The following is a 26,164-nucleotide window of genomic DNA, read 5'->3' as shown; positions in this document are numbered from 1 at the left end:
CAGAAGACAAGCAGTGTACATCCTCGTGCAATAGCAGAAATAAAATTTGCATGTCGAGATACGCTGGAATCATTGACGCGAGCTCGTAAACGGCTCACCGTCGTCGTCGCACGTGGTGGTCAGGTTAACGAGCAAGAACCAGCAGCGGAAACATATTGGACAGAGTGTGCCACTTATTTGCAGCGACAGTCGCCGTTAAAAATGCCCAAATTGCATTGCGAAGCAATCGGGAGACGCAGGCATCTGCTGCCGCAGCCTACACAGCGACATGGGCTACCCCAGATTTTAGCCGTTCACTCCTTTCCAACCTGCACGTTTCTTTTCTTTCGGGGGCCGCTAATGTGTGGCTCACACTTGGTGTCTCACATTGTCTCGCTATGGACAAGTCGCTTTCGTGGGCATCGCCTCCATCAGCTACTTTTGCGGGCCTTTCCACCCATGTAGCTATCAACTTCATACGCATCGGACTATGTAAGCACGTATGCTGGTCTCCGTTCATGCCTAATCGCGGCCGAGAAAGGCCAGAGGCACAATATGCCCATTGCTGCAGCAAGAAAGCGCGAACGGGGAGCACGAATCACGGTGCATGAAAATTGGGAGTCTATGTCGCTGTGCAGGCTGCAGGAGCGAATGCTTACTTCGAGAGACTGCTTCCCAGTGCAACCGACCAGGCCGCAATATTCTAAAAACATAACACTGCGACCATAACCAAGTGACATAACAGCAAAATTAAACAGCAATCAGTCACCGCATGAGGTTCAGACAATACGTTATACATTGGCGACGAACTATATGGCAACAGTGAGCATTCACATACACGGGTCTCTTAGGGTACATTGAGCTGCCTACCTACAGGCGTAGTGCCCGACTTCGTCGCACGTGGTGGTCTACTAACGAGCAACAACCAGCAGCAGAAACAGATTGGACAGAGTGTCCCACCTGTTTGCGGCGACAGTCGCTGTTAAAGATGAGCAATTTGCAGTGCAAAGCAGTCGGGTGACGCAGGCATCTGCTGCCGCAGCCTACACAGTGACATGGACTACCCATCATTTTAGCATTGACACCTTTCCAGCCTGCATGTTTCTTTCTTTTGGAGGCCGCTAATGTGTGGCTCACACTTGGTGTCCCACATTGTCTCAATATGGACAAGTCGCTTTCGTGGGCATCACCTTCATCAGCCACTTTTGCGGGCCTTTCCACCCAACTTCATACAGGTCCGACCATGTAAGCACTTATGCTGGTCTCTGTTCATGCCTCATCGCGGCCGAGAAAGGCCAGAGGCACAATTTGCCCATGGCTGCAGCAGGAAAGGGTGAATGGGGAGCACGAATCACGGTATGCGTAAATTGGGAGTCTATGTCGCTGTGCAGACTGCAGGATCAAATTCTTACTTCGAGAGGCTGCTTCCCAGTTCAACCGACCAGGCCGCAATATTCGAAAAACATAACACTGCGACCATAATCAAGTGACATAACAGCAAAATTAAACAGCAATCAGTCACCGCATGAGGTTCAGACAATACATCATACATTGGCGACGAACCATATGGCAACAGTGAGCATTCACATACACGGGTCTCTTAGGGTACATTGAGCTGCCTACCTACAGGCGTAGTGCCCGACTTCGTCGCACGTGGTGGTCTACTAACGAGCAACAACCAGCAGCAGAAACAGATTGGACAGAGTGTCCCACCTGTTTGCGGCGACAGTCGCTGTTAAAGATGAGCAACTTGCAGTGCAAAGCAGTTGGGTGACGCAGGCATCTGCTGCCGCAGCCTACACAGCGACATGGACTACCCATCATTTTAGCATTGACTCCTTTCCAGCCTGCATGTTTCTTTTCTTTTGGAGGCCGCTAATGTGTGGCTCACACTTGGTGTCCCACATTGTCTCAATATGGACAAGTCGCTTTCGTGGGCATCACCTTCATCAGCCACTTTTGCGGGCCTTTCCACCCAACTTCATACAGGTCCGACCATGTAAGCACTTATGCTGGTCTCCGTTCATGCCTAATCGCGGCCGAGAAAGGCCAGAGGCACAATTTGCCCATGGCTGCAGCAGGAAAGGGTGAATGGGGAGCACGAATCACGGTGTGCGTAAATTGGGAGTCTATGTCGCTGTGCAGACTGCAGGATCAAATTCTTACTTCGAGAGGCTGCTTCCCAGTTCAACCGACCAGGCCGCAATATTCGAAAAACATAACACTGCGACCATAATCAAGTGACATAACAGCAAAATTAAACAGCAATCAGTCACCGCATGAGGTTCAGACAATACATCATACATTGGCGACGAACCATATGGCAACAGTGAGCATTCACATACACGGGTCTCTTAGGGTACATTGAGCTGCCTACCTACAGGCGTAGTGCCCGACTTCGTCGCACGTGGTGGTCTACTAACGAGCAACAACCAGCAGCAGAAACAGATTGGACAGAGTGTCCCACCTGTTTGCGGCGACAGTCGCTGTTAAAGATGAGCAACTTGCAGTGCAAAGCAGTCGGGTGACGCAGGCATCTGCTGCCGCAGCCTACACAGCGACATGGACTACCCATCATTTTAGCATTGACTCCTTTCCAGCCTGCATGTTTCTTTTCTTTTGGAGGCCGCTAATGTGTGGCTCACACTTGGTGTCCCACATTGTCTCAATATGGACAAGTCGCTTTCGTGGGCATCACCTTCATCGGCCACTTTTGCGGGCCTTTCCACCCAACTTCATACACGTCCGACCATGTAAGCACTTATGCTGGTCTCCGTTCATGCCTAATCGCGGCCGAGAAAGGCCAGAGGCACAATTTGCCCATGGCTGCAGCAGGAAAGGGTGAACGGGGAGCACGAATCACGGTGTGCGTAAATTGGGAGTCTATGTCGCTGTGCAGACTGCAGGATCAAATTCTTACTTCGAGAGGCTGCTTCCCAGTGCAACCGACCAGGCAGCAATATTCGAAAAACATAAAACTGCGACCGTAACCAAGTGACATAACAGCAAAATTAAACGGCAATCAGTCACCGCTTGAGGTTGACAATACATTATACATTGGCTACGTACCATCTTACAGGCATAATGCTTGCCTTTGTCACATGTGGTGGTCTGGTAACGAGCGACAACCTGCGGTACAAACAGATTGGACAGAGCCTTGCACCTGTTTGAACCAACAGTTGCCGTTGAAGATGAGCAACTTCCATTGCGAAGCAATCAGGTGACGCAGGCATCTGCTGCCGCAACCAACACAGCAACATGGACTACCCGGCATTTTAGCGTTAACTCCTTTCCAACCTGCACATTTATTTTCTTTCGGGGGCCGCTATGTGTGGCTCACACTTTGTGTCCCACTTTGTCGCAATGTGGACAAGTCGCTTTTGTGGGCATCACCTTCGGCAGCCATTCTTGCGGGCCTTTCCACCCATACGGCTATCAACTTCATACACTTCGAACCATGTAAGCACATATGCTGGTCTCCGTTTTGAGCAAATCATGGCCGAGGTAGGCCACAAGCACAATTTGCCCATGGCTGCAGCAGGCCAGAACGAACGGGGCGCACCAGTTACGGTGTGTGTATACTGGGAGTCTATGTCGCTTTGCGGACTGCAGGAGCAAATGCTTACCTCGAGGGACTGCTTACCAATGCAACTGACCAGGCCCCCACATCTGTAACACAGTTACCACAACCAAGTGTGGCAGCAAAACCAGATTCTGCAATCAATCACTTCACTGTAGCTTGCACAAAGACCCAGGCTATCAAGGAAGAGGAGCAATCATCAACGAGACTAGGAATATGGAAAATGAGAAAGCTTGCATTCAAGAGAGAAGCCACTCTGCTCTGCAAGCATTGAAGGCTAAAAACACCAAGAAAAGTAAAATGGTGCATAGCACATGTGCATAGGTTAATGCAAGACGCATGCCGATGCTGCATCAGCTATTTCAGGAGAGTAATTGCGCATGACAACATACACTAGAAGATACTGCTACAGATATGTTAGGCTGCTAGACAGTGACTGGTATTAAGTATCAGCGAAATATCCAAATATAAAGGTTGACCTTTATATTTGGATGAGGATGAATAACCTCTAACAAAAATGGGCAATGAGAAAGCTTGCATTTATAGAAGAAAAATTACACTTCGCACAAACGGAATTAACATGGCTTGGAAGCTGATTAAGGACGAACTGATGAAACTCAATCTTTTGGCCAGCGTCGTCCGTGCTTGGTCAGATGTTGCAGGTGCATCTGAAGACGAAGAATTTCTAGAAAGTCCTTTTTGAGTTACTTGGATGACTCAGCCAAATGTCCGTGCTGGTGGAATGGTGGCTGAAGCTCTTTGCAGTCTTAACACAGTCCTTTGCAGACTTGATATCTCATCCATATTCTTGTGCATGTGCTTCTTTGTTCTTGGTGTAAAAGCCTTGCAAATTCGGCTCCAGCCCCTTCCTGTTGGTGCAGATAGGAGCTCCTGTGATGACCAAGATGTGCTTGGCATAGACTCTGTTGGGGCAAAACGGTGACACGTGAGATATAGCACAGATTAGCCAAATTTATGTGGGTTTTATATGTTCGAACCAATTATACTGAACCATATATATGAACAAACATTCATATCTGCTGCAAACGGCAAGCCAATACAGCATAGATCAAACATATTTATTTCTGAACCATATGTTGTTTACCTTGTAGTAGTAGCCAATGTCCACACAATGACCTTGTCGTAGCAGGCAGCAGCTTCTGTTTAGTGCGTGGAGTGTGTTGCTTTATACTGGTGCCGTCCTCATTACTGCATGTCTGGAACAGAAATTTTGACTGAATCAGAAATTGAAAAAGCAAAGTTTTGCAATATGAAATGCAAAAAGGTGTGACATATATGTTGTAATGATTTGCGACTACAGAACACATGCAAATGTACACTGTCTATTCTAGGGTGCTTAAGCAGCATGTTAAATAAATATTGCTATTGCCCATAAAATTGATGTCTGCCTAACTACAATGCATGTCAACAGCGCAAGTACTATTAAGATCACAAATGAGAACATTTGTGGGTTCATTTATGCTCTAGAAGTGATCACACTGCTAGTTACTCAAGCAAATGCATGAAAGTCATGAAGCTATTAGAACTGATGCATTATTTTTCTCCACGAACGTGACGCACCGCTTCACTACTGCAAAAATAAATGCCCTACGGTAAACCAATCTGAACAGCAAGAACATTTGGAACCAACAAGTACGAAATATGGGTATCATGCTTGCAACTGTTTAATACATTAAATTCTGTACTTTCACTTCATTTTACCAAAGGATTATTCGGTTTTGTGGACGACAGACGTTGCCGGCCGACTCGAAAAAAAGTTTAATCTGTATATTGATAAGGCTACTCAGTCACCTACAACCACGGCTACAATAACATGAAAAATGAGACGCGCGTTCCGATATCGCTCTTTCTTTCCTGGTTGTGTGTGTAAACCAAACGACAGCCTCGCAAGTAAAGGTTTATTTAGGAAACAGCAACTGAGATCCTCACTGCCCATATGTAATGCAAGATCTAGTTCGTTAACTTGTGCCCGCCTGGAAGGTAATGAGACAGATATTATATAACGATTGAAGCAGCGGTGTTAAACGACTCACCGTTATTGCCGTTGTCAGCCGCAGCAAAATCCAGCTCCCGTTTCGATGCAGACCTGTTCCGAATGGCTCACGACCGAAACCCAACTGCCGGGCTTACATGTCCGCTTGCAAACACGTAACTTCACCCCAAGTTACATAGAAGCGCAAGAAACTAGTTTTAGAAACAAAGAAGCAACCAGTCTTGAGTGTACGAACGAATGAATCCGTGCCGCCGTGCACTCGGAAATACCGGTAAAAATTTTAAATCCAGGCCAGAGGTCACGTGAAAGATCGATGATGCTGAACGCTATTTGCGTTCATAATGGCGAAGAAACAATAAACTTACTAACAAAGAGTACAATATCTAATTAGCAATGATAATTTTGCCCTGTTTTTATGTAAAAGAAAATGCTTCGGTAATTGTAAGAGAAAGTTTGTAAGATAAAATTGCGCTTATTACGACGCCTCTACCGGGAAATGTTGGAACTAACGAACGAATCCCGAGGTGATCCTACTAGGTCGGCTTTGTTAGCAGCGGCGCGCGGTCGATTTTTTCGCCCTCTGTGGCCATTAGTTGAACTTGAGAGTGTACGGGGCCTGGGCCGGGGAACGTTGCGCAGACGAAAACAGGCCGCGCACTGCTTCCTATGCGCGCGCGGCGTAGTGGGCCGCCAAGGACGTCCGCTAAGCGGCTGCTTGGCGCTGCGGTCGGCAAAGGTCGCCTTCCCCGTGAGAGAGAGAGTGGCGGCAGTCGAGCCGTTTTTCATAGCGTGCGCTTTCGCGCTCACATCCACGGCCGTTTCAATCCACGTCGTTATATGCGATGCTGGAATCGAGAAACGACCTCGAGTCGGAGCGCCAGTACACTGCGCGTTATGTCAAGCCGCGACGATCCGAGCGTACGCAAATATAAATGATAAATCGCCGCCGGCTGGCTTCGAAAGCCGCAGAGGCCGGGGCTTCGTTTCCGGCGGTGTACGCATGGCGAGTGTTGCGAAAAATTGCTTCCAAATAAACAGTCCAGAGTATGCGTTCCACGCGCGGGAAATTGACGTTAACCCCCGTCCAACTGTTGTGACCTCAAGTGAGAATATGGTACTGACTAGGGACTGGATATTTGGGTACTAAAAATGACGTTTTAGACATGGAGTAATGCTGTCGTTCTTTCAACATGTATAGACTCAGTGCCCATGTGCATCTGGGGATAAATTATGGCTTTGTAAGGATCACAGCCCACTAAACCCATGTTTTGTGAAATTCACTTTATTTTTATCGCATGGTCAGTTACCAGGAAATAACTCAGCACTACAGGTTAGCCAGGGCAGTGTACCCGCCAGCACACAAATCGCTTAACAAGCGACAAGAAGTAGCTTGGAGACGACTTCAGACGAACACCTACCCCAACCCCGTAGCCTATCACTACTACTACCCGGACCAATACCCTAATACATGTAAGCATTGTCAGCAAAAAGCGGATCTATTCCATATTATGTGGTCGTGCCCAGCCGAAAATCATACAAATCACGAAATAAGTAATACTGAGCAGTGGGAGGCCGTGTTGCTCAGCTCCGACCCTGACCTGCAGGCCAAGGTCATCGAGAGAGCTGAAGAAGCCGCCCGGGCCCAGGGGCTCGTGGCTGCCTAACAACAAGGTCATCCGTCAATACCTTGTTTTCAAATAAAGTCTTTACTCACTCACTCTTGATACAACGGAATGAGGCTAGCTGCCTAGGTTTAGTGAAACCAGACACCGCAAGAAAATTTGTGAAAGCAGCTACAAACAAGCACCCCCTCAAAAGTTTCGGGTTTTCATGTTGCGTCCATTTTCATTGACTATCGGTTTGCATAGTCAATGTCAGAAGAGGAACGCTCGACATCCACCGAAGTTAGGGGTGTGTCTGTTAATACTTTGAAACGTTCGATGATGCAAATGACGCCTTCTGGACTTCTATAATGCTCACCAGTCAGAACATTCGACAGTTCTTTCAATACCGAAAACCCGAAAGCAACAGGTTTATTGTGGAAGGTAGCGAACACTTCCTGGAACTTCCAAAAGTGATCCCGCATTCCGTGTCAGAGTTGCGCCCTAGCATGAAAGTTTCTCGACCATGTTTAATAAAACCGTGAAGAATGTGCTGTGCACAAGTGCGCTGAATCACCTTCGAGCGTATCGTCGCGTAACGCGCAGTTTGAGCCCTTCTGACAGCGATGCTCTCCTCTACTGCAACGTTCCTCACCGGTTTGTGATTTTATAAACAAACTAAGGCTAGGACGAAACCCGGGTAAAGGTATCTTTAGGTCCTAAAAATCTAACATATGAAAGTACCACTAAAATGCTTCTAGACCCACATTTCGTGCTCATATGTTAAACAGGCACGATAAGGACCTAAGGAAAACAAATAAGTATTTTGCCTAAAGTTTCGGTGTCTAGTAATGACCACACATAGCAAGGAAAGAACATCAGGTGACACAACAGTGGCAATGGCTGGTGATGTCGATCTGCAACGGCTTCCACGACGAACCTTGGCATACCCTCCATCGTGTGTATACGAGCCTATTTTTTTTTTTTTAAATGCAGTGATAGCAACGACCTCTGCAGCGCGTATATTTTTTACATATCCCTTTTCTTAGCTCCGCAGTCCGGGCTCATTTGAACCGTGCGTGGATTTACAACAAGGCCTTCCGAACCACCTGCACTGCCAATTCTGTAACGACGAAAATGTGCAGCCGTCGTGTTCATCGGCAGCTGACTCTGCGCACAGCTGCGTCATAATGCGCACAGCATTCGCGCTCGTAAAGGCAGCCGCATTCAGGCCGATATACGTTCTGCCCCGGATCCAGACTTCCGGTATAACTCACGCTGCACACAACAAACAGATGCAGCGAAAAGGAAAGCTGAAATGTGCTGTGACGCTGAACGTAACTGTAGTTAATTACATGCCGCAGCACTCCTTATTACATGCACCACCACCTTTTACAAGCTGCAGAGCGTGACGTCATGAAGGTGCGATGGCGCTGCCGACAGATTTGCGATCAACTCTACTGGCATGGATATTTTTCTGAAGACAACGTTACCTGATAATGGCGCTGTAACGAGTGGCTCTTGATTAGTTTGATTAAACTAGTTGATTAGTTAGAGGAAGAAGAATAACTGTATTGAAAGGTCCGGCGAGTTATTCGTGAACTGGGCCAATATCCCAGCCTATGCTTCGGCCACGAGTCCTTGAAGTCTGGCCGCTTCTTCGGACCGCTCTTTAGGTTGAAATTAAATAGAAACCCCGAATCAGTTTAGACTGCAGAAGTATGAAATAAAAACTCAATTTTTCGTTAATTCGGTGGTGATAGGTTGGTTATTAGAAGATAAAGTTACGATCAAAGCTCAATTTCTTGATTTTCGCGCCCACACCACAGCTTCTTGCATAGCTTGATCACTGAGTTCGTTAACAATTCAGTAGGAAAGATTAAATAGCTTTTCTTTCCTGCTGACGCTATATAAGTAGAAAGTGATTCGCTTTTCACTAAAAAAATCGCAGTTCCGCCTAGGGTGAAGCAATGAATGCGATAGCAACATGTTAGAATATTACACGGACAGTAATATCCGTAGCTCTTGTGACAGTATGTTTAGTGACAACACGTCAGCTGGAAAGGGGCTTTGTCTTTCAGTTTCCGCGTAACACATTTGTGTTTTCTCCTATATTCGAATACTAACAATCAGAGGATATCAATTCTGCAGCTCGTGTGCAAGTCGTATATTCGAAATTTACTTTTGAACATTAATTTATTTCAGTAAGGCACTTGCGCTTGGCGAGTGGCCTAGAAAAAATTAGGGTGCATGCTGCACTTCCGTGCGCATGCGTGAGTGCGTGACGTACGACGCTTGTGGTGCTGGTGCTTGTGCAACGTCGTCTAACTTCAGTTGGGGTGCCGGTACTTGTCTAACGTCCGCACCAGCTTCGCTGCATATCCACTTCGACAGGGTGGAATGAAGGCGGATTTTTATATTTTATTGCATTTCTTTATGTGACGACGTGAGCGCGATCACCTCAGCAGTTTTTTTAACGGCTACCGTTAATCTACTATCACACTATTATCACATCTCCTTATGAGCTATAATTCTATCATTTCTTTTTATACTCTGAAATGTTAAAGTGGGCTTCTTTGCAGGCACATCAGTGATGGGGGAAAGTAAGCTTTCAAGGGGGCATGGCAAGAACGTTTCTTTTTCTCTCTCCATTCCTTGCTTATCAATTCTAAAGCTGTCAGTCACCTACATTTACAATACTATAACAATTAAATGTCTTAACTTCGCCGACACTTAACTTTGCTCGTTACGTGACACGATCCTTGGCAATAAAGGAGGCGCTGACACTAGTCTTTACCGCACTGGCGTTAGTGGGAGAAAGTTTAGGGACATTTTTCTTGAGTTGACAGATGTTTCAACGGCGTACGTGTAATTTAGTATTGGTTGAGTTTTAGCTTGTCCGCAAATTTCGTACCTTTGACAGTTCACAGGGTTAACGGAACCGTGGAAGGCAGTAGCGAAGCTGGTAGCGACACCCAGTGACACTTAGTCCAACTAAACTGTGTTTGAAAAATTTTTGCGTCACTTGGATGACCTCGACAAATTGAAATAATAAGACTGCACGTTGTCAAATATATGTCGATACCAAACCAGCAGCTAAGTAGAATATGGTAGGCAGGGCTTGGTTTAACAAGCGCACACCGCAGACGGTACAAAGGAAGCACACGCAAGACAAGCGCCTGAATTCTTTCAGTTTATTGATGATAAACTTGTAGGATTACAGACGGAGTAAAATTAACCGTAAGGGGTCGCTTAGTGTAAACACTGCAATGTGACCTCTAGTTATAATAATAAAAAAACAAGAAATTGCGGAATATGAAAAAAGTACATCTGTTGCTTCTTAGTAGTACAACAGAACGTACGATGATAAGAACAAAAAAGAACGAACAAAAGTGTACTTCTATTGCTCGCTAAAAACGAAAAAAAAAGAAGAAGAAACCAACTTCATTAAAACTTTTGACGCGTTTTGCAGGCACTTGAGATGCAACTAACAAATACACAACAAATGATCGTAAGCAAAAGGGACTGAAGGTAGCATGACATCATGTATTCCTAACAAACAACAGAGTTAAACGAACTGATTATACTGAACAAAAGCGAAAAGAAAATGGTTTTAAAGGCTAGTACAAGTGACATGGAATCAGCTGTGTCATTGTTATAATGACATTACAATACATAGCATATTTCATTCAATATTGGGTGTAGGAGTTGCGATGAGATGTAGTGGTCATGTAGGAGAAAGAAAAGAAGGAAGCCTAGAAACCTCATAGTAATCAACTGTTCATAAACGAGCGAACTGCATATTTAAAATGTAAGAATGAGGCGACATTTTATGTCCAAGATGTGCGCTTGTTGCGCCTGCGTGTACCGTACTTCGTTTCTTTCAGTTAGCGTGTACGAGCCGCAAACGAGTAGCGAGGTAATAGGAGCAGCGCGTCTCCAGCGAAAGGATTGATGCAGCCATACGAACGAGGCAAAAACACAGCAGGTCGCTCGAGCGATGATATCGACAAGTACAGAGCAAACACTGATGCTGAAGAGTTTGTCAACACGAGTGGCCGATACGCGAGTCGCTATCTCCTGAATGAGAACGCGCACTATTTTCACGGGCAATCCTCGGCTTCGGCGGTTAAAGGATATCGCAAAAGTCTTGCATAAAAACGCACAGCTCGGTTTACTTTTCGAGAGGGTTGAGCGATAGTAGGCGGAAGGCTTTAGAGACTGGAAATTGCGATGAAAGGCACTGTCGTTTCGATGGAGTAACCATTACCTAATATATCACACAAACACACACACAAACACACACACAAACACACACACACGCACGCACACACACACACGCACACACACACGCACGCACACACACACACACACACACACACACACGTACGCACGCACACGTACGCGCGTAGACGCACGCACATGCACACACACAAGCACGCGCAGCCACTAAGCTGCCGGAAATGTATTTAATGTGGTTTGCAACATGTGGAGATTCTCGAGGTGGCGCAACTTCGCTGCATTCATTGATCGAGCTAACTAATCCGTGCCACAGCGACATATTTCAGCAATAGTATGCCAGGAAGCTATCGCTTTGAAGATCATCCTCCAATAATACTAGTGGGTTTATTTTTCTCTTAACATTGTTCCATATTTTTGCCTCCTGTCGGTGTGCTACGCGTGCAAAATGTATTTTTAAAGCCAATCGCTGTCTTCGACTCATCAGACCAGTTTTCTTTTCTTGTATCTAATGCTTTTCGTGGCACGATCTCGAAGGCAGTGCAGTCTATTGCCGCGTCTGAAACCGCCAGCTGTGACGAGGGAACAATTCCAGAAGCTGGCGCCTGACGAACGTGCCAGATGTTGAAGGCGCTACATTGGGGTATCGTAGGAGAATGCGTGTGATCGTGGCCTATAAGGGTGAGAGCATTTAGCCGCTGTGCATTGGGCTTCTGTGCTGTGCTGTCGCACTATCGCTCGTGCCTTCCTTTACAGCATTAGAGGAGAAGTTCAACTACCGGAGGTATCGAACAGAAAATTGGAGAGGTGTGTCGCGAACGATGTCACAGCTTGCACGAAATCGCATGGTTGCAAGAGACGCGAGGTATATCGAGAAGTCGCTCTAATGAAGCGAATAGCTTACGAGCAGCGTTCGGCTATTTGCTTACATTGACAATCGTCGTCCGTGATTTCTGTATATATATTTTTTTTGTTTCTAACATCGTTCCGAGGTTATGCCTCAAAATTGGTGCGCTAGGTGAACAAAATAGTTCGCTCAACCATTTCCAGCGATCGACCATCGCCTCTCGTTATGCGATTTGTATCCACAGCTAAGGCTGGGCGAAATGGTTTGAGTATTCTGACATACTTACAGCGCAAAAAAAAAGAAAAAAAGAAAAACACGTGTTCATTTTTCTTACCAAGAAAGATTTTATTTCTTGATTAGTGTAGACGTGTATAGATAAGGTGTTGAGCGTGTTTTTGTTATGTTGTGCCTTGCGCATGTTCAGTACGGACTCGGAGAACGTCGTTTTCATGCATGAAGTTCAGCTGATAGTCCAGCCAACTTCCTGTCGCTTTGTGTATGTCTGCTTCTCGATTTTTTATTTTGTTCTTTCAAGTTTGCTGCCATTCTCTTAGTATAACCATGCACCATCCCGACAAGCCACTCTCATTACTAAAGTTTACTAATGAAGGCAGGGCGGGCGATGAACGTCAACTGGTTGCTAAGACCAGGTTGGCGAGACATGTGAGAAGCGCCGGTCACAAATAATAATAATAATATTTGGGGTTTTACGTGCCAAAACCACTTTCTGTTTATGAGGCACGCCGTAGTGGAGGACTCCGGAAATTTTGACCACCTGGGGTTCTTTAACGTGCACCTAAATCTAAGCACACGGGTGTTTTCGCATTTCGCCCCCATCGATATGCGGCCGCCGTGGCCGGGATTCGATCCCGCGACCTCGTGCTCAGCAGCCCAACACCATAGCCACTGAGCAACCATGGCGGGTGGTCACAAACAGAGCTGGGGGCGATAATTTAAATAAAGTTCGGCACACGGGGCACGCGCTGTGTCTTAATCAAGAAGCACGTTTACAGAATCCGCCCTGATTTTGCACAGTGTGTTCGTTTCTTAGCGCTGAAGATGAAAGTATCTCAGACTACTCTTTTACGCGAAGGTGTCGTAGCGGACACATATATTGCCGAAAGAGACTACTGAGACTGCCACTATGTCGCTTGTGTCCGGAGTTTGCGGTCATTGGCCTCGCAACTCGACACTCGCCGTCCAGTCCCTGCTTGCAAAAGGACAGAGTAATACGAAAGGCGTGGAGATAGGATAACGGGGTGAGGTTCCTGCACGCCTCCTTATCTTTCGAGCGCGCCCGCAGCGTGTGCTAGGCTGGCGTTATGCACGCGCGTGTATGACTCGGGCACGCGCCTTATCGAAGCGAAGTTACAGCCATACGCTGCGCTCAGCATAGATAGGCATACTTGCGACCGTGATAAGGGCTAACAGCGTCACATAACAGCTCCCACGCGGCTCGTAAAAGTTGTTTTGTTGTGCGCGATGATTCCTTATCGTTCAGTCCCTGTGGCAGGAATTTTATCGCGCACGTACGAAGGTGCGGGCGTGCGTTAACCGCCGTCCTTGGACAAACTGCTGTCCTGTAGAGCGAATGTGACTCAACGTTTTGATGAGTGAAATAAACGTGGAAATCAGCCCGAACGAGAGCCTTAAAGCTAAATAGCAACGTTTATACAGGCGAGTGCTGTCTCTGGCTTCATTGCCTCTTTCGGCATGCCGGTGGGGGCTAACAAAACGTCGAGCCCCTCAAATTCCCCTAATTATCTGGCTCAGTGCACAGCGAATGCCTCGAATTCGGCTGTCTTGCTGCCATGCAGCAGGGTATCTGACGGGTTTATTTGCCAGTTGCCTGCTCTCAAGGCGTCACGTCTTGATACGTGACGCTTACGACTGAAAAGGATGTTCCACCTCTGCCACCATGACCCGTTAGAGGCACGTTCCTGCTGCAGCAAAAGTCGGCAGACGACTCACTCAGCACGTCGTAATGCCAAGCAAGAACCACAGGGTACGTCCGGTTATCAGAAGTGCTGGGATTCAGAGCGTGTGAAAGCATTAACTATTGAGGTCGCCGAGATAAGGGGGAGGCGTTTAGAGGGTTAGTAAAAGAAAAGCGTTGGAAGACGATTCAACCTCTGTTTGAAGTCGATCAAACATATAATGTCTTCGTGAGCGAGTTCGCGGTGAGAACGAGGTGGAGACACTGCGCACGGTGCTATAGCTTCTTACTTCTCGCGTAAGGGGAGTAGGAGGAGCGTACTACGGCTTAAATTTTGTTGGCTACACTGTCTTCGGGATCGGCCCACAAAAAGAGGCTAGAAACACCCGGTACGGAAAAGCGGGGAAGCAGGTGGCAACCCGCAAGGAAATGCATTGTCCGTAAAAGCAATGAAGCTATTGATAGAGGCTGTAGGTCGTTACAGGCATACGTATGTAACTGTACAACATGGGGATCGATTTTAACGAAGAAGGAAAATATCAAGGAGCGATAGCCGAATGCTAGACGGGAATAGATGTGGTGAAACCGGTTTAGCTCAAGCAGGCTGGGTGTCCATTTGTCGCCGCAATTTTTGAACGAGATGCCGATAGAAATCATCATATCAGTTGTCATCATCTTCAAGGCTACTCCTTGTACACATACTCAAGTGCCCAAGAAAGCGGCTGGGAGGATGGCCGCTGCGGTGTCTCGGTCTGTAAAAGCAACTCATGAGCAATGCGGGTTCGAATCTCGCCTGCAGTATGTTATCTTTTCGTCCATTTGTGTTTCCCTTTATTTTATTACTTCCGCATTTCAACCGAACACGGCAAGTACAGTCTACAACAAAATCTTGCGGAACACGAAATCTTAGAAAAAGCCGCATATCTGCGCAGCCTCACAGCGCGCAGCTTAGTATTCGCACTTACAGCCTCTATACTAGTACACGTGAACAACATCGTGATGTTCGGTTTTACTGCATACTGTTACAGGCTGCTCGGAAACTGAACGTTTTCTGACACCACGTGGTCCGTAAACCCTTGTGGCTGAATGTACTTTCCCCTGCGTTCCCTAGTGCTTCATTGTTTCTTCGCATGGTTGTGACTAACAAATCACCGAGCCCTTCGGATGGACTAATTCTTCTTGCCCTGAGACCGGTAAGGTGTTGCTTGCTTGTTTGCTTGACATGTTTATCCATCTCTTCGGATGACGATCATCCTTTGCACTCGGATGAGAAGGCAACGGAGGCTTTTTTAGATTAAGCTTTTTTTGAGAGACCGCTAGATAAGTCACTCGTGCGTACGTACAGAAGCACGCTCTCGAAACAGTGCTTCTCGGATGGTCCAGTCCATGTGAACGGTGTAGCCTATACGCTTCACTTGTATTGTCGACCTGCAGTCTCGGGCTACAAAAATGGCCGACGCCAAGTCCTGAGTATGCTGCCAGCTAAACTCAAACCCACGGAGCTGCGTGCAAGATGGTGCTGCGAAGCGATTAAGTTGTAACTCATCCATTCTAAGCAGCGTGTATACGCTCGGATGAGGGCAACTGAGAGAGAGAACGCGGAACTAACCGCGCGCTCCCTGTGTTATGGCGTCTCCGTGTTTTAGCTAAGTCGTTCTCGACCGTTCACGCGTTGCTTATATATATATATATATATATATATATATATATATATATATATATATATATATATATATATATATATATATATATATATATATATATATATATATATATATATAGTACAGTGCATGGTATTCTTTCAACCTTGATCATTATATGCCAACATCCGTTATCATTAATTTGCATGAATATTTTGGATGTTTACATGAGGAAAATGAAGATATTAAGCTTTAATTTTTTTAAGCTTTTAAATTTTGGTGCTGTCCTGTGTCAACGTCTTTTTGAATTGCGCTACAGGCTTCGCCATTATGAGTAAACCGTATCAACTAGCCCAAGAATCAACCTTGTTTTAAGCTTGCCGTTTTTTTTTTTCGCTGTTGCGCGGAAAACTTCAGTATACATGTAACGTAATTATGACGTCATGGACTTCAACGATTAGGCTTGTAATTGGGCCGTCTTTTGGCGCAAGAAAAAAAATTTTATAATTGAGCTGGGGTGGAGTGTTGGGTTAATTTAGAACGTAGTCAGATAATGAACCAGCTATAGACAGGAGCAGGCGATGCCGAAAACGATTATATCGCGGTGAGCTGGCGGGGGGACTTCAAACCGGCGTCATCCGAACGTCTTACGTTTCGTTTGGCTTACGTGAGCCTCCTGTGAGAGTGAAAGTGGACGTTTTTGCTGTTACAGAAGCGTAAGTTAGTTGCACAGCCGAACTTAACGTTTCTCTTTGCTTCCCCATTAGCTGCTGCCGGAATGGGCGGTATAGCTGGCCCGACAAAAACGGCGACATGTCGGCTCACGTCTATGGCAGAAACGAGGCGCAATCGTAAGTGGAAACAGCTCGTTTTGTTTTTTCTCTCTCTCTCTTGTTATTTCTCCTGGCAATAAAACGTGATGATGGTACCTGCCACAAATGCCACCATATCTAGACGTCATACTCCTCCTTAAAAGCTATCATAACAAATATAGAGAGACTACTTTAGAAATGGGGGGAGGGTTGGAGGGCAGGGGAAGTTTTTTTTAAAGCGTTCTAGGTTGATTTCTTTCGAGTTCTATCTTTCTTCCACAGAACCTTATTATCTGTAAGCCATAAATTTCGAATCGCTCTTAATTGTCATATCCAAGGCCATCTCCCCATTGTGGGTAAGCGCCATTGACACGGCTGAGCAAGTCGACGGGCACGATAAAGAGTGAACTTTCCGGTGTCCCTGAAGTGTGATTAATTGGGGAAGCTAAAGTTTTCAGTATCTATTTAGCAAGGACAGTTTAGTTACTTTTTTTCTCTCGTTCACGCTACGAATGGCAAACTAAAAGGACGTCCAACAAGGCCACTGGTCAAACGACTCTGGCAAGGTCCATACCTAGTTATGGTAAGTCCAACAAGGTTGTAAAGTTGAGCGAGCTGGTTAACAGTGACCGAGAGCGTGAAATAAACACGGAACGAATGTGGCAGGGAGAATTCACAACGCCTGTTTCACAAGGATTGCGCTCTGTCAACGAGAGCAGCTGGCGTTTGTGTCACGAATGCGACCTTTGCTGCGGTATTCACACGCATTGTGGTCCTTGCGGCAGCAGAGCTTTTCCTGTTTAAGTTTAGTCCCAGAAGCAGACCAGATTTCAGCTGGCACAGAATTTTTTATTTTTCTTTTCTTTTGCTGTCGCGGGCGGCATTTCCAAGCGCGGCCTTGGGGATTTAGCCTCGTCCTCACAATCGCCCTGGATAGAGCTGCGGTGCCAGAAAGAGACCTTGAGATAACAGGACTGCTCAATTTTGAGCTGTGACGTCAAGAAGGCCGACAGATCCATACATTCCGATAAGAGTCGCGGGAGACGTCTAGGGTTGCAATTTTTGTTACAAAGCAATGTACATTGATGATTTACTGTCGATAACTGCGAGAATGATCATGATAATTAGTGAATGCACGAGCGTAAGCTCATCTTCATAGACAGGATGTGTACTCATCTTCTAGTCCCTTTTCTCCATTTCCCAATGCCAGGTGACCAACAGGGCTCAGCTTGGTTAACTTCCCTGCATTTCCCTCATTATTTATCTTGCCTCCATTTGCAACATGACGCCCTTTTTTTTTTCCTGCATGCTATACGTCAGTGGTCTCGTATATGTCACCGGCGATGCATCCGACCAGCTTCCACATGATCTGCTTGATGTCTGGGCGCCCAATCTGTGCATGGCCGACGTTGCAGACGTGCTCGAGCTCTACAGTACCGGCAACCTTCAGCGTTTTGACGGGTAGGCGGCATATCTTGACGGCACCTGCCGAACTGGAAGCGGAATCTTCCACAAGATAGGCGTTATATCATCAGGAAGTTGCAAGCTGGGCAACCTTGAAGAAAGTTTCCTCTTTCTAAGAGGATACAGCTCGACTGGAAGAGTTGGCACGTATTTTGTTTGCAAGCAAAGCTTGTATTGGCTCACAAGTTTCGGTGTCGGTATGGTCGCGCCAAAACCCAGTTGCTCCCAGAGCAGAGCAGAGCAGCTGCGGGAAAGGGTGGTTTGATGAGTTGACAGCTGCGCCGGCACCGTTGCATGAGTCATTAGCAAGGATTCCAGTTGCATAGGCGCGCGCTCATGCCACGCGTGCAACCAATCAAAGCCGTTTCGCTTCAGCCGGGGAGGGAAAGGGGAGGAAAAGTTATCGCGCGTGCGCTGCGCCGGCTTCGTTTCCGTTCACTTCAGTCTCGGAAAACGGATGGGACGGCCACGCGTTGTGCGTTCCCCCGAGGAACGGGCAGCCTTCGACGAGCGGCAGTGAGAACTCGCCCGTGAAAGGGCTCGCCGTCGGCGCGCCGATCCAGCCGTTAGAGCCGCCCGAGCACAGGCAATTGGACAGCAACGAGGTCCCAAGCTGAGCGACCGGGGACCGAAGCAATCCGGCACCGCTACTTGTGGGTTACTTAACCGTGACGAAGGTCAGTTGCACGCAGGACAAGCTTCACTTGTCCCCATTTTCCAGAAGGGGGGAAGGGTTGGTCATTTCTTAAATCGGCCTCTCTTTCCTCAAGTCTACCGCTAGCAGTAATTCTCAGATTTATCTCCCTACGAACCGGGAAAGAGAGGATAGCGAACTTTTAAAACTGATTTAGATTGTTTCTCACTGGATTATTCAACCTGTTCAACAAGCAGCCTCAAAGCACAGTTAGAGGTATATGACCATGCTCGCCTAGCTGCATCCTGAGGCGTTTCTTCGTCCCGCTAACAAAAACTTCTTGTTCGGAGTGCCTGTCTTTAAAAGCGTATAATTATAAGATTTACAACGAATTCTTAGTTGATACATCTAATCCAACCCATTTCACATCGTAGAACGTGAATTTTTTCTTTGTGAAAGCATTTATAATACACTTTGCGGAAGGTGTTAACGCCAGACCATCAAAATTCTGATATCTTGCAGGGGTCTTTCTAGTATTCGCAGTTAGGTTGTCACTTAGTTTATACTATATACACCTACTTAACAAATCCTGTTCACTGTATTCTACACCATTTCTCGCTCATATTTCTCTAAACGATTGTTTAGCGGATGCTCACATACATTTAGCGGATTCTAGCGGGTATTTAGCTTTGGTAAGCTAAACGTTTGCAAGAAAAAGTGGTGACGGTGGCTGGGATCGTCTCCATTAAAAAAATTTACTACCCGCCGCTGTAGCTTGGTGGCTATAGCGTTGCTATAGAGGTCGCGGGTTGGAATCCGGAAGCCGCTGCCGCTCTTCAATGGGGGACAAATGCAAGATCGCTCGTGTACTAAGATTTCGGTGCCCGTTAAATAATCACAGGAAAGGAAAGGAAAGAGATAAGTAGGAGGCAGGGAGGTTAACCAGAATAACGTCCGGTTGGCCAGCTGGCCGAAATTATTGCGGACTTCCCCCGCTACGGCGTACCCAATAATCAGATCGGGGTTTTGGAACGTAAAACTCCGGAATTTATTAGAGTTTTTTTTTACAAACCTAAACTATTCGTGAACGCATACACAAACCGTAAAAGGGGGTTCGCTGATTTCCAGGAGGTCTTAGAGCACTGCACGGGCCTGATTTCACGGCCCGGACCCTGGCGTACATGATTGAGCCCAGCCAGGGCCCGGCCCGGGCTCGTGGTTGCAAGCCCGCCCCTAACCCGTCTTACTAAGCCCGGGCTCGGCCCGGGCGTTCATTACTGAGCTTAGCCAGGCGAGCGTGTGCACGACCAGGCCCGGTCTGTAAGCAATAGCAAAAAAAAAAATTCGTTCCTTACAAATTGTGCCGCATGTGTCAGACTCACCTTCTCGGTGTCTATCAGCTGCAGTATATAAGCAGTAAAAGACCGAAACCTTCGTTTCTCCCGTGGGAACATTACTGATCTGGCCCATTGCCTGTGCTGTTATTTTTCCGCTGGTGCGTGGACATTGTACGATTTGGTAATTTGAGGTCATTTAGCATGCGAATATATATGTATATAATATATTACAAACAGGCGAATGCCCACGAGCATACAACATAAAATAAACGCACAAGTACAAGTATATAATACTATCGAGAATAATTGTGCAATCCCAAAATCTAACAAGGAAATGGTTTCAAGAGCGGTTTCTTATATGATTAATTTTTACTTATGTAGAAACAATAATCATTCTTGTGGAAAAGAAAATTATAACTTCATTTCTTTTTCTGTGTTCTAAGGCATACTATGAGCCAGCTCTTTGCACGTGTCACTTCAGTTGGTGCAGATCGCCTTGGACCATGCAATGCATAATCTTCGTATGTGCTCGAAGACACGACTTAGGCCCTTTAATGAGCGGGGCTTCAGTCCGTCCTGGGCCCGTGGTTTCAAGCCCGGCTGGGACCTGCAACCTTGAGCCCGAACCCAACCTGGTCCCGCGGTTTCAGCCCCGAGTCCGGCCCGAACCCACAGAAATACACTTCGGACGGCCCGGGCTAATGCAGTGCTCTAGGAGGTGTCCTTCCCAAGCGCGCAGAGGGAACCTATTTTGAAGACGACAGTGGACCCTTTTTCATAATTGTAAAGGTAGCTTTCCTGCAAGGTAGTTTTGTCCAACTAATCGTGGCGTAGTCATTTCCGCAAACGGCGTGTAGAAGCGCACTTTGCGTGAATTATGACATGGAAAATGTAGAGTTGCTCTCAAAATGAAACCATGTGCAACAGACAAGCCCCAACATGTCCAGCTAGCAATTCAGTCTTCATTTGAACAATGACTGGAGCCGCACCTAGTTGTGCGAATGTGTAGGGCAGAGAAGCACACATGTGAATTAAGAAACGGGTCTATTCTAGCGCAGGTACGCCGGAAAAGAACAGGGAATATACGGGTTCGCTAGAGAGAAAATGATTAGAGGATCCGAGGGGGGCTCGGCGTTTTGTTAGTCACAACCCTACCATGTAACAAAGAATGAAGCCAGACAAAGCGCAGATGGAAGGTGTTCATTACGTATAATTGAAATGCAGGAGTGATAAGTCAAGGAGAAATGAAACTGCACGAAAAGGTAACTCGCCGCAGGTGCGAGTCGAACCCACGTTTTTCCTATTACGCATGCGGTGCTTCATCGATTGAGATACCGCGGCGGCCGTCCTCTTGTCTACTTATTGACGTAGACGACAGGACGGCCTACTTACTACTTCCTTACTTACTTACTGCTTACTTACTACTTACTCTACTTACTACTTACTTCTGCGTGTACAAGGTTAGGCCCCGGGAGTGTTAGCGAGCGCCTCTACCGGCCAAGGCGGCACTTCCGTGAGCGCATTTATTCCCAGAGTGCAGCTGTTTATGCACCTTATCAACGACCCTTGACGTGCAGACTCCTGTCACATTCAGAAACGTTGTAGTCTAGCTCGCACAATCGGAACCTAGCCTAGAAACGTGTGCAGCCTTTACGACTTCACGCGGCAAGTTATGCTTCTTACGAGACAGCGCATGAAGTGGAGACGTGTTCGTAAGATTTGCCCAAGTGCTCACCGATGTGAATCGAGCCCAGTGCTGCTTAATACTGGCGTTGTGTGTGCGTGTGTTTACGGTTTCGCTTGACACTGCCTCGCTCTCTCAACGTAGGTCCAAGGAGGCCCAGCGTTCCACCGGTCGAGCTCAGTACACGCGTCTTTCAAGCAACACGACAAGTGGCGATGTCAACACGTCCATGACTTTCACGAGTCACGTAAGTGAAACCGCATGTCTCGTACTTCTGTACTAAGCTGTGTCGCATACACAGCGAGAAAAAAAAATGTCTGTCGCGGAATCGGCTGCTTCCTGGCTCGAAATGCCGCTTAAGACATTATTGGTTTCTCCTTCCAGAGGCACGTAGTTGCTCTTGCCCGCAGTAGACGGTTTAATTCCGAGACCCTACATGGGAAAACAGTAGACTGCGGGTCTGTTTAATTAAGACATTTTCTCCCTCAGATTCATCAAGTAAGAGCCGCGCCTGGGTATAATGAATACTAAATACAGTAGGTTCCTGTTAAAACTAACTCGAAGGAACCGTGAATATCTGCTCGCCGCATGAAAGGTTCATCTTTAACAGAAAGGATCTGAATAACGAAACGCATTATTCCTGGTAAACCACACAAACAAAATGATATGTCATTTGCTAAATTTTCATGATGCAAGACATTGCTTTAAGAACACTTAGGCTATTCAGTAACGGTTGCTTGCCGGCATTTGGCAAAGCTTTGCGCTGTCACAAAAGCTGAAATTTTACTTTGACGTGATAGTTATGCGGAAACCCGCAAGGTGGAGAGAAGCAATTATTAAAGGGAAAAGGAGACATCCGCCCAAACGTAGCTAAATGCTACAATGGAAACCCATACGGGTTCCTCGAATGAAGAAAGATTCGTCCTGGTCCGGCACTCGAACCCGGGACCACCGCCTTTCCGGGGCAGCCACTCTACCATCTGAGCTAACCAGGCGGCTAGCAGCTGGTTCCTTCGACTTCGCCTGCCATCTGCTTAGATGGTAGAGCGGCTGCCCCGGAAAGGCGGTGATCCCGGGTTTGAGCCGAGGATGAGGACGAATTTTTCTTCAACGACTAAGCTTTCCTTTCGAGGAACCCGTATGGGTTTCCTTTGTAGCACTTAGCTACGTATCGGTGGATGTCTCATTTTCCCTTTAATAAATGTTACTTTCCTTGCAAAAAGTTTCTTCATTCTCCTCATGTTGCTGAAAAACTGCGCCAAAGGATGCAGGCCATATCAGCTACATAATGTACGAACGGCGCTGTGCGGTGTCCTCACCATAATTGTTTGACTGCAGCGGCACATCGAGGGCCTTTTTAGTCACCTTGTTCTGTGTCAGCCCTGCGGGTTTCCACATCCTCGTCGACATTTGCGTAGCTGTTTGCGTCTACAGAATCACCGTTTGCCTCTTATGTAGCTAGCATTACTTACCCCAAGTCTGGCGATAAGGGCCTTTTGCTAGGCCGAGTAGCGGGCGTCATGGACGACTCCGGAAGTCCGATTTAACCGAATTAGCGTTTCGTTTTAAGCTGATTCCTGTCGCGTCGCGTTTATATGAAACCGAAAAAAAATGCGCAGTGTTCCACATACCCCGAAAATGCGCCTTAACCGGCATCATCTTAACAGCAACTTCCTGTAAAAAAAAAATGATAGGGGTTGGCAAGTGGGCCGGAGGAGAAATCGCCGAGTATATATTAAAAATAGTTTAACCGCGTCGCCACACGGCGCCTACGCGCTCGAGATCATCGTGGCGTGGGGCCGCGTCTAAGTGTCTTTTCTGCTTGCATGCTTGTACTACATCTACCGCTACTCCTTTTTTAATATCATAATTCATTATCGTACAGCGTAAGTGGTAACACCTAACCTACACACAGGATTGCATAATAGTTGATCGTGCTTCCCTCCTATCATTTCCCCGACTATTGTGCTAATGGGAGAACGGCCTTTAGCAGTATGCCGAATGAATGAATGAATGAATGAATGAATGAATGAATGAATGAATGAATGAATGAATGAATGAATGCAGCGAAATACCTCACTTTATTGTCGAGACTCTCTAGAGAAGCCCCGACTTGCTGGATTTCGTTAGTTCGTATACGTATGCTTGCAGCTCAGCTAGACCCTGGTCGGCGACCACATCACGAAGACGAACGAAGCAGCAGTGCCCACCGAGGCCCAGATCCGCGCCCGAGGGCTACAGCCGCGGTCCAGTATCAAGACACTACGGCCAAGGAACGACGGGAAATCTGTGGACAGCGCTGAGGAAGGCAAGAGAAGGCAGACGGTGTACAAGGCACCAGTCGCCCCACTGACACGTAGTGACACAATCTTGAATTAATAAAGCAAATAAAGAGAAAGCACTTGCTCAAATCGTACTGGTAAAGAGTATCCTGCAAGCACTGTGTTTTCATTTAAAATACAAAGAGAAGCACGGAGTCAAAATATACCGGTAGAGCGTTCTTCCAGCCCGCTGATTTTATTTAATTTTAGGCGATTAAGGAGGATTATTACACCGGAGCAGCTGAAGGCCCAGCTTCCTTTCTTTATTCACTCTTGGAAACTGCACTAATATCACTATATTCCCGTCTTTCGGCCTTTTATTTGTTTTGTTTTTCTTGTCCAGACATTTACGGAAGTTGTCAGTACAAGTCTCTGGCTGCGTTAGGAAGAAATGTGATACACTTGTTTATCAATAAACAAATATCCCGAAGCAGGAACTCTCAAACCTATGATGCAACCTTGACCTTCTGACGGATCTCCAAGGAAGCATTTCCACCAATGTTTACTGTTTAAATGTTTCTTTGCTTAGGAAACTCCACTTACTTTAACACTAAACTTTAAAGCATTTCGAAAAACAACAATGTTTTCTAGAAAATGCTCACTTTGCCACTTGCCAACACTCACACATAATTACAAGAGAACAGGGGGAGAACGGAAGGACACGAAGGCGAGTCACTATATCACTGCAGTCTGAATCGCACTTGTATAGTGTGGTTGAGTAGCCGCCAGCGTCCGCAGTTACTACCTTGAGGCAGCTGCAAGGTTGCACTTACGTTCGTCCTATAGCGCATGGACCTGGCATGTCAGTTGACCATGCGTGGCCTCATTGCGGCGTTGGCCTGTGCTTTTTTTTTTTTTTAAACGACGGCCAAATAGACCGATTGACCACTCTAGTCAAGTGCGGTTCAGGGTGTATATCAAAATCCTCACTAAGACTTATGAACACACGACCTTAATAACAAAGGAGTATCGCGGAAACGAAATCCATCATATCAAGGAAGGACCAAAAACAAGGTAAGTACAAGATGACCCAAAAATAGCGACGGACACCCGAGCAAATGCGACACAGACTGCAATCTCCGTAGAACGGTAAGACAAATTATAAGAACCTCCATGATCTCCATGAAAGGTAAGAAAAAAAGAAATGCTACGGCTTCTCTATACGGCAAACATGGCATTTTATGGCTCTGCCCTCATACCCGGGAGGGATATCGTGGTGCTCAAGGAGGCCAGGCCAAGTGTTACAGATGATTTTAACTGTTGGATAACGGACAACCAAATGGCGCCTCCACCATGACATCACTTAGAGTTAACATAATTGGTTGGCGCATATATAAAAGCTGAGCAGCAGTCTCTTTACCACAACAGTCTTAGTAGGTCATCTTGCGATAGAGCGCCACCAAACAATTTCGAAGGCTGGTCGTGAATGACGTAAATGAATGGCTTTGGAAAGAGTGTGCCACGTGATAGGCAAGCGGTAGCTTTTAGTCCCTTCGAGCATTCTAAAGGGCGCGGAGAGCGGGGCACGGGCGACGCTATAAGCTACCACGAACCATTAAGTTTCCTACAAAACTCAATATCGGGGAATCTAGAGCTGGTGTCGCTGGTGTATCGTCATCGAAGGTGGATTTGAGATTAGCTGCCTGACGTCAAATTCCCTCTATCTCTCCATCTCTTTTGCTTTGTTTTTGTAAAGGTTCAGAGGTACTTGATACTCCTGTCTATGCCCGCATCCCTAAAGAGTCGCACTGTTCTTTACGAAAAAAATTTGTTCCAAATTAGCCTGCGAAGTTTGAAATATGCAGGTCTAGGAAAAGAGCATCTGTGTTTAGAGGTATTCTGAGCAAAGAAAAAAAAACTACTTTCAAGCGAACTACTGCACCGATTGCAATGTAAAAAACCTTGCTTAAATATTGTTGTTTTGGTAACCTGGTCGCGAAATCAAACGCGAAATTATCGATATAAGCCTGTTGCTGAGGCTAGGTACTGATCGAGGTCGTGGACGAATGGTTTCGGCGAACGCTGATCATACTCTCAGATAAGATGAAGGTTAGGTCGCTGGTTCGATTCCGGCGC

The 26,164-nt window shown here is 46.6% G+C and overlaps 1 protein-coding gene and 1 long non-coding RNA gene across 12 annotated transcripts in view; one reads left to right on the top strand and one right to left on the bottom strand.

The window, feature by feature from the left end:
* LOC135917999 (uncharacterized) overlaps positions 1-24,268 on the top strand; it is a 35,583-nt gene extending 11,315 nt beyond the window's left edge. For 4 of the 11 annotated variants that reach the window (XM_070525708.1, XM_070525707.1, XM_065451657.2 and 1 more), the window contains 4 exons: positions 16,604-16,687; positions 17,969-18,109; positions 21,912-22,014; positions 23,919-24,268. In XM_070525708.1, the coding sequence (XP_070381809.1) occupies positions 16,604-16,687; positions 17,969-18,109; positions 21,912-22,014; positions 23,919-23,927 (337 nt within the window). In that variant the 3' untranslated portion in view covers positions 23,928-24,268. Of the gene's footprint in view, positions 1-12,016; positions 12,095-13,790; positions 14,266-15,224; positions 15,390-16,603; positions 16,688-17,968; positions 18,110-21,675; positions 21,792-21,911; positions 22,015-23,918 lie in introns of those variants that run through there. The other 7 variants (XM_065451660.2, XR_010569499.1, XM_065451658.2 and 4 more) reach the window with 7 other exon arrangements.
* On the bottom strand, positions 4,379-5,831 carry LOC135917988 (uncharacterized). Its single transcript, XR_010569493.2, has 3 exons — positions 5,614-5,831; positions 4,665-4,776; positions 4,379-4,482 (listed from the first exon to the last, which is right to left on the bottom strand). It is a non-coding gene; the product is annotated as an uncharacterized lncRNA (long non-coding RNA).
* Positions 24,269-26,164: the final 1,896 nt, after the last annotated feature.

This window comes from Dermacentor albipictus, chromosome 9, assembly GCF_038994185.2.
Source record: "Dermacentor albipictus isolate Rhodes 1998 colony chromosome 9, USDA_Dalb.pri_finalv2, whole genome shotgun sequence".
Lineage (NCBI taxonomy): Eukaryota > Metazoa > Arthropoda > Arachnida > Ixodida > Ixodidae > Dermacentor > Dermacentor albipictus.
Note: the sequence above shows the minus strand (reverse complement) of the source record. Positions and strands in the feature narration are given on the sequence as shown.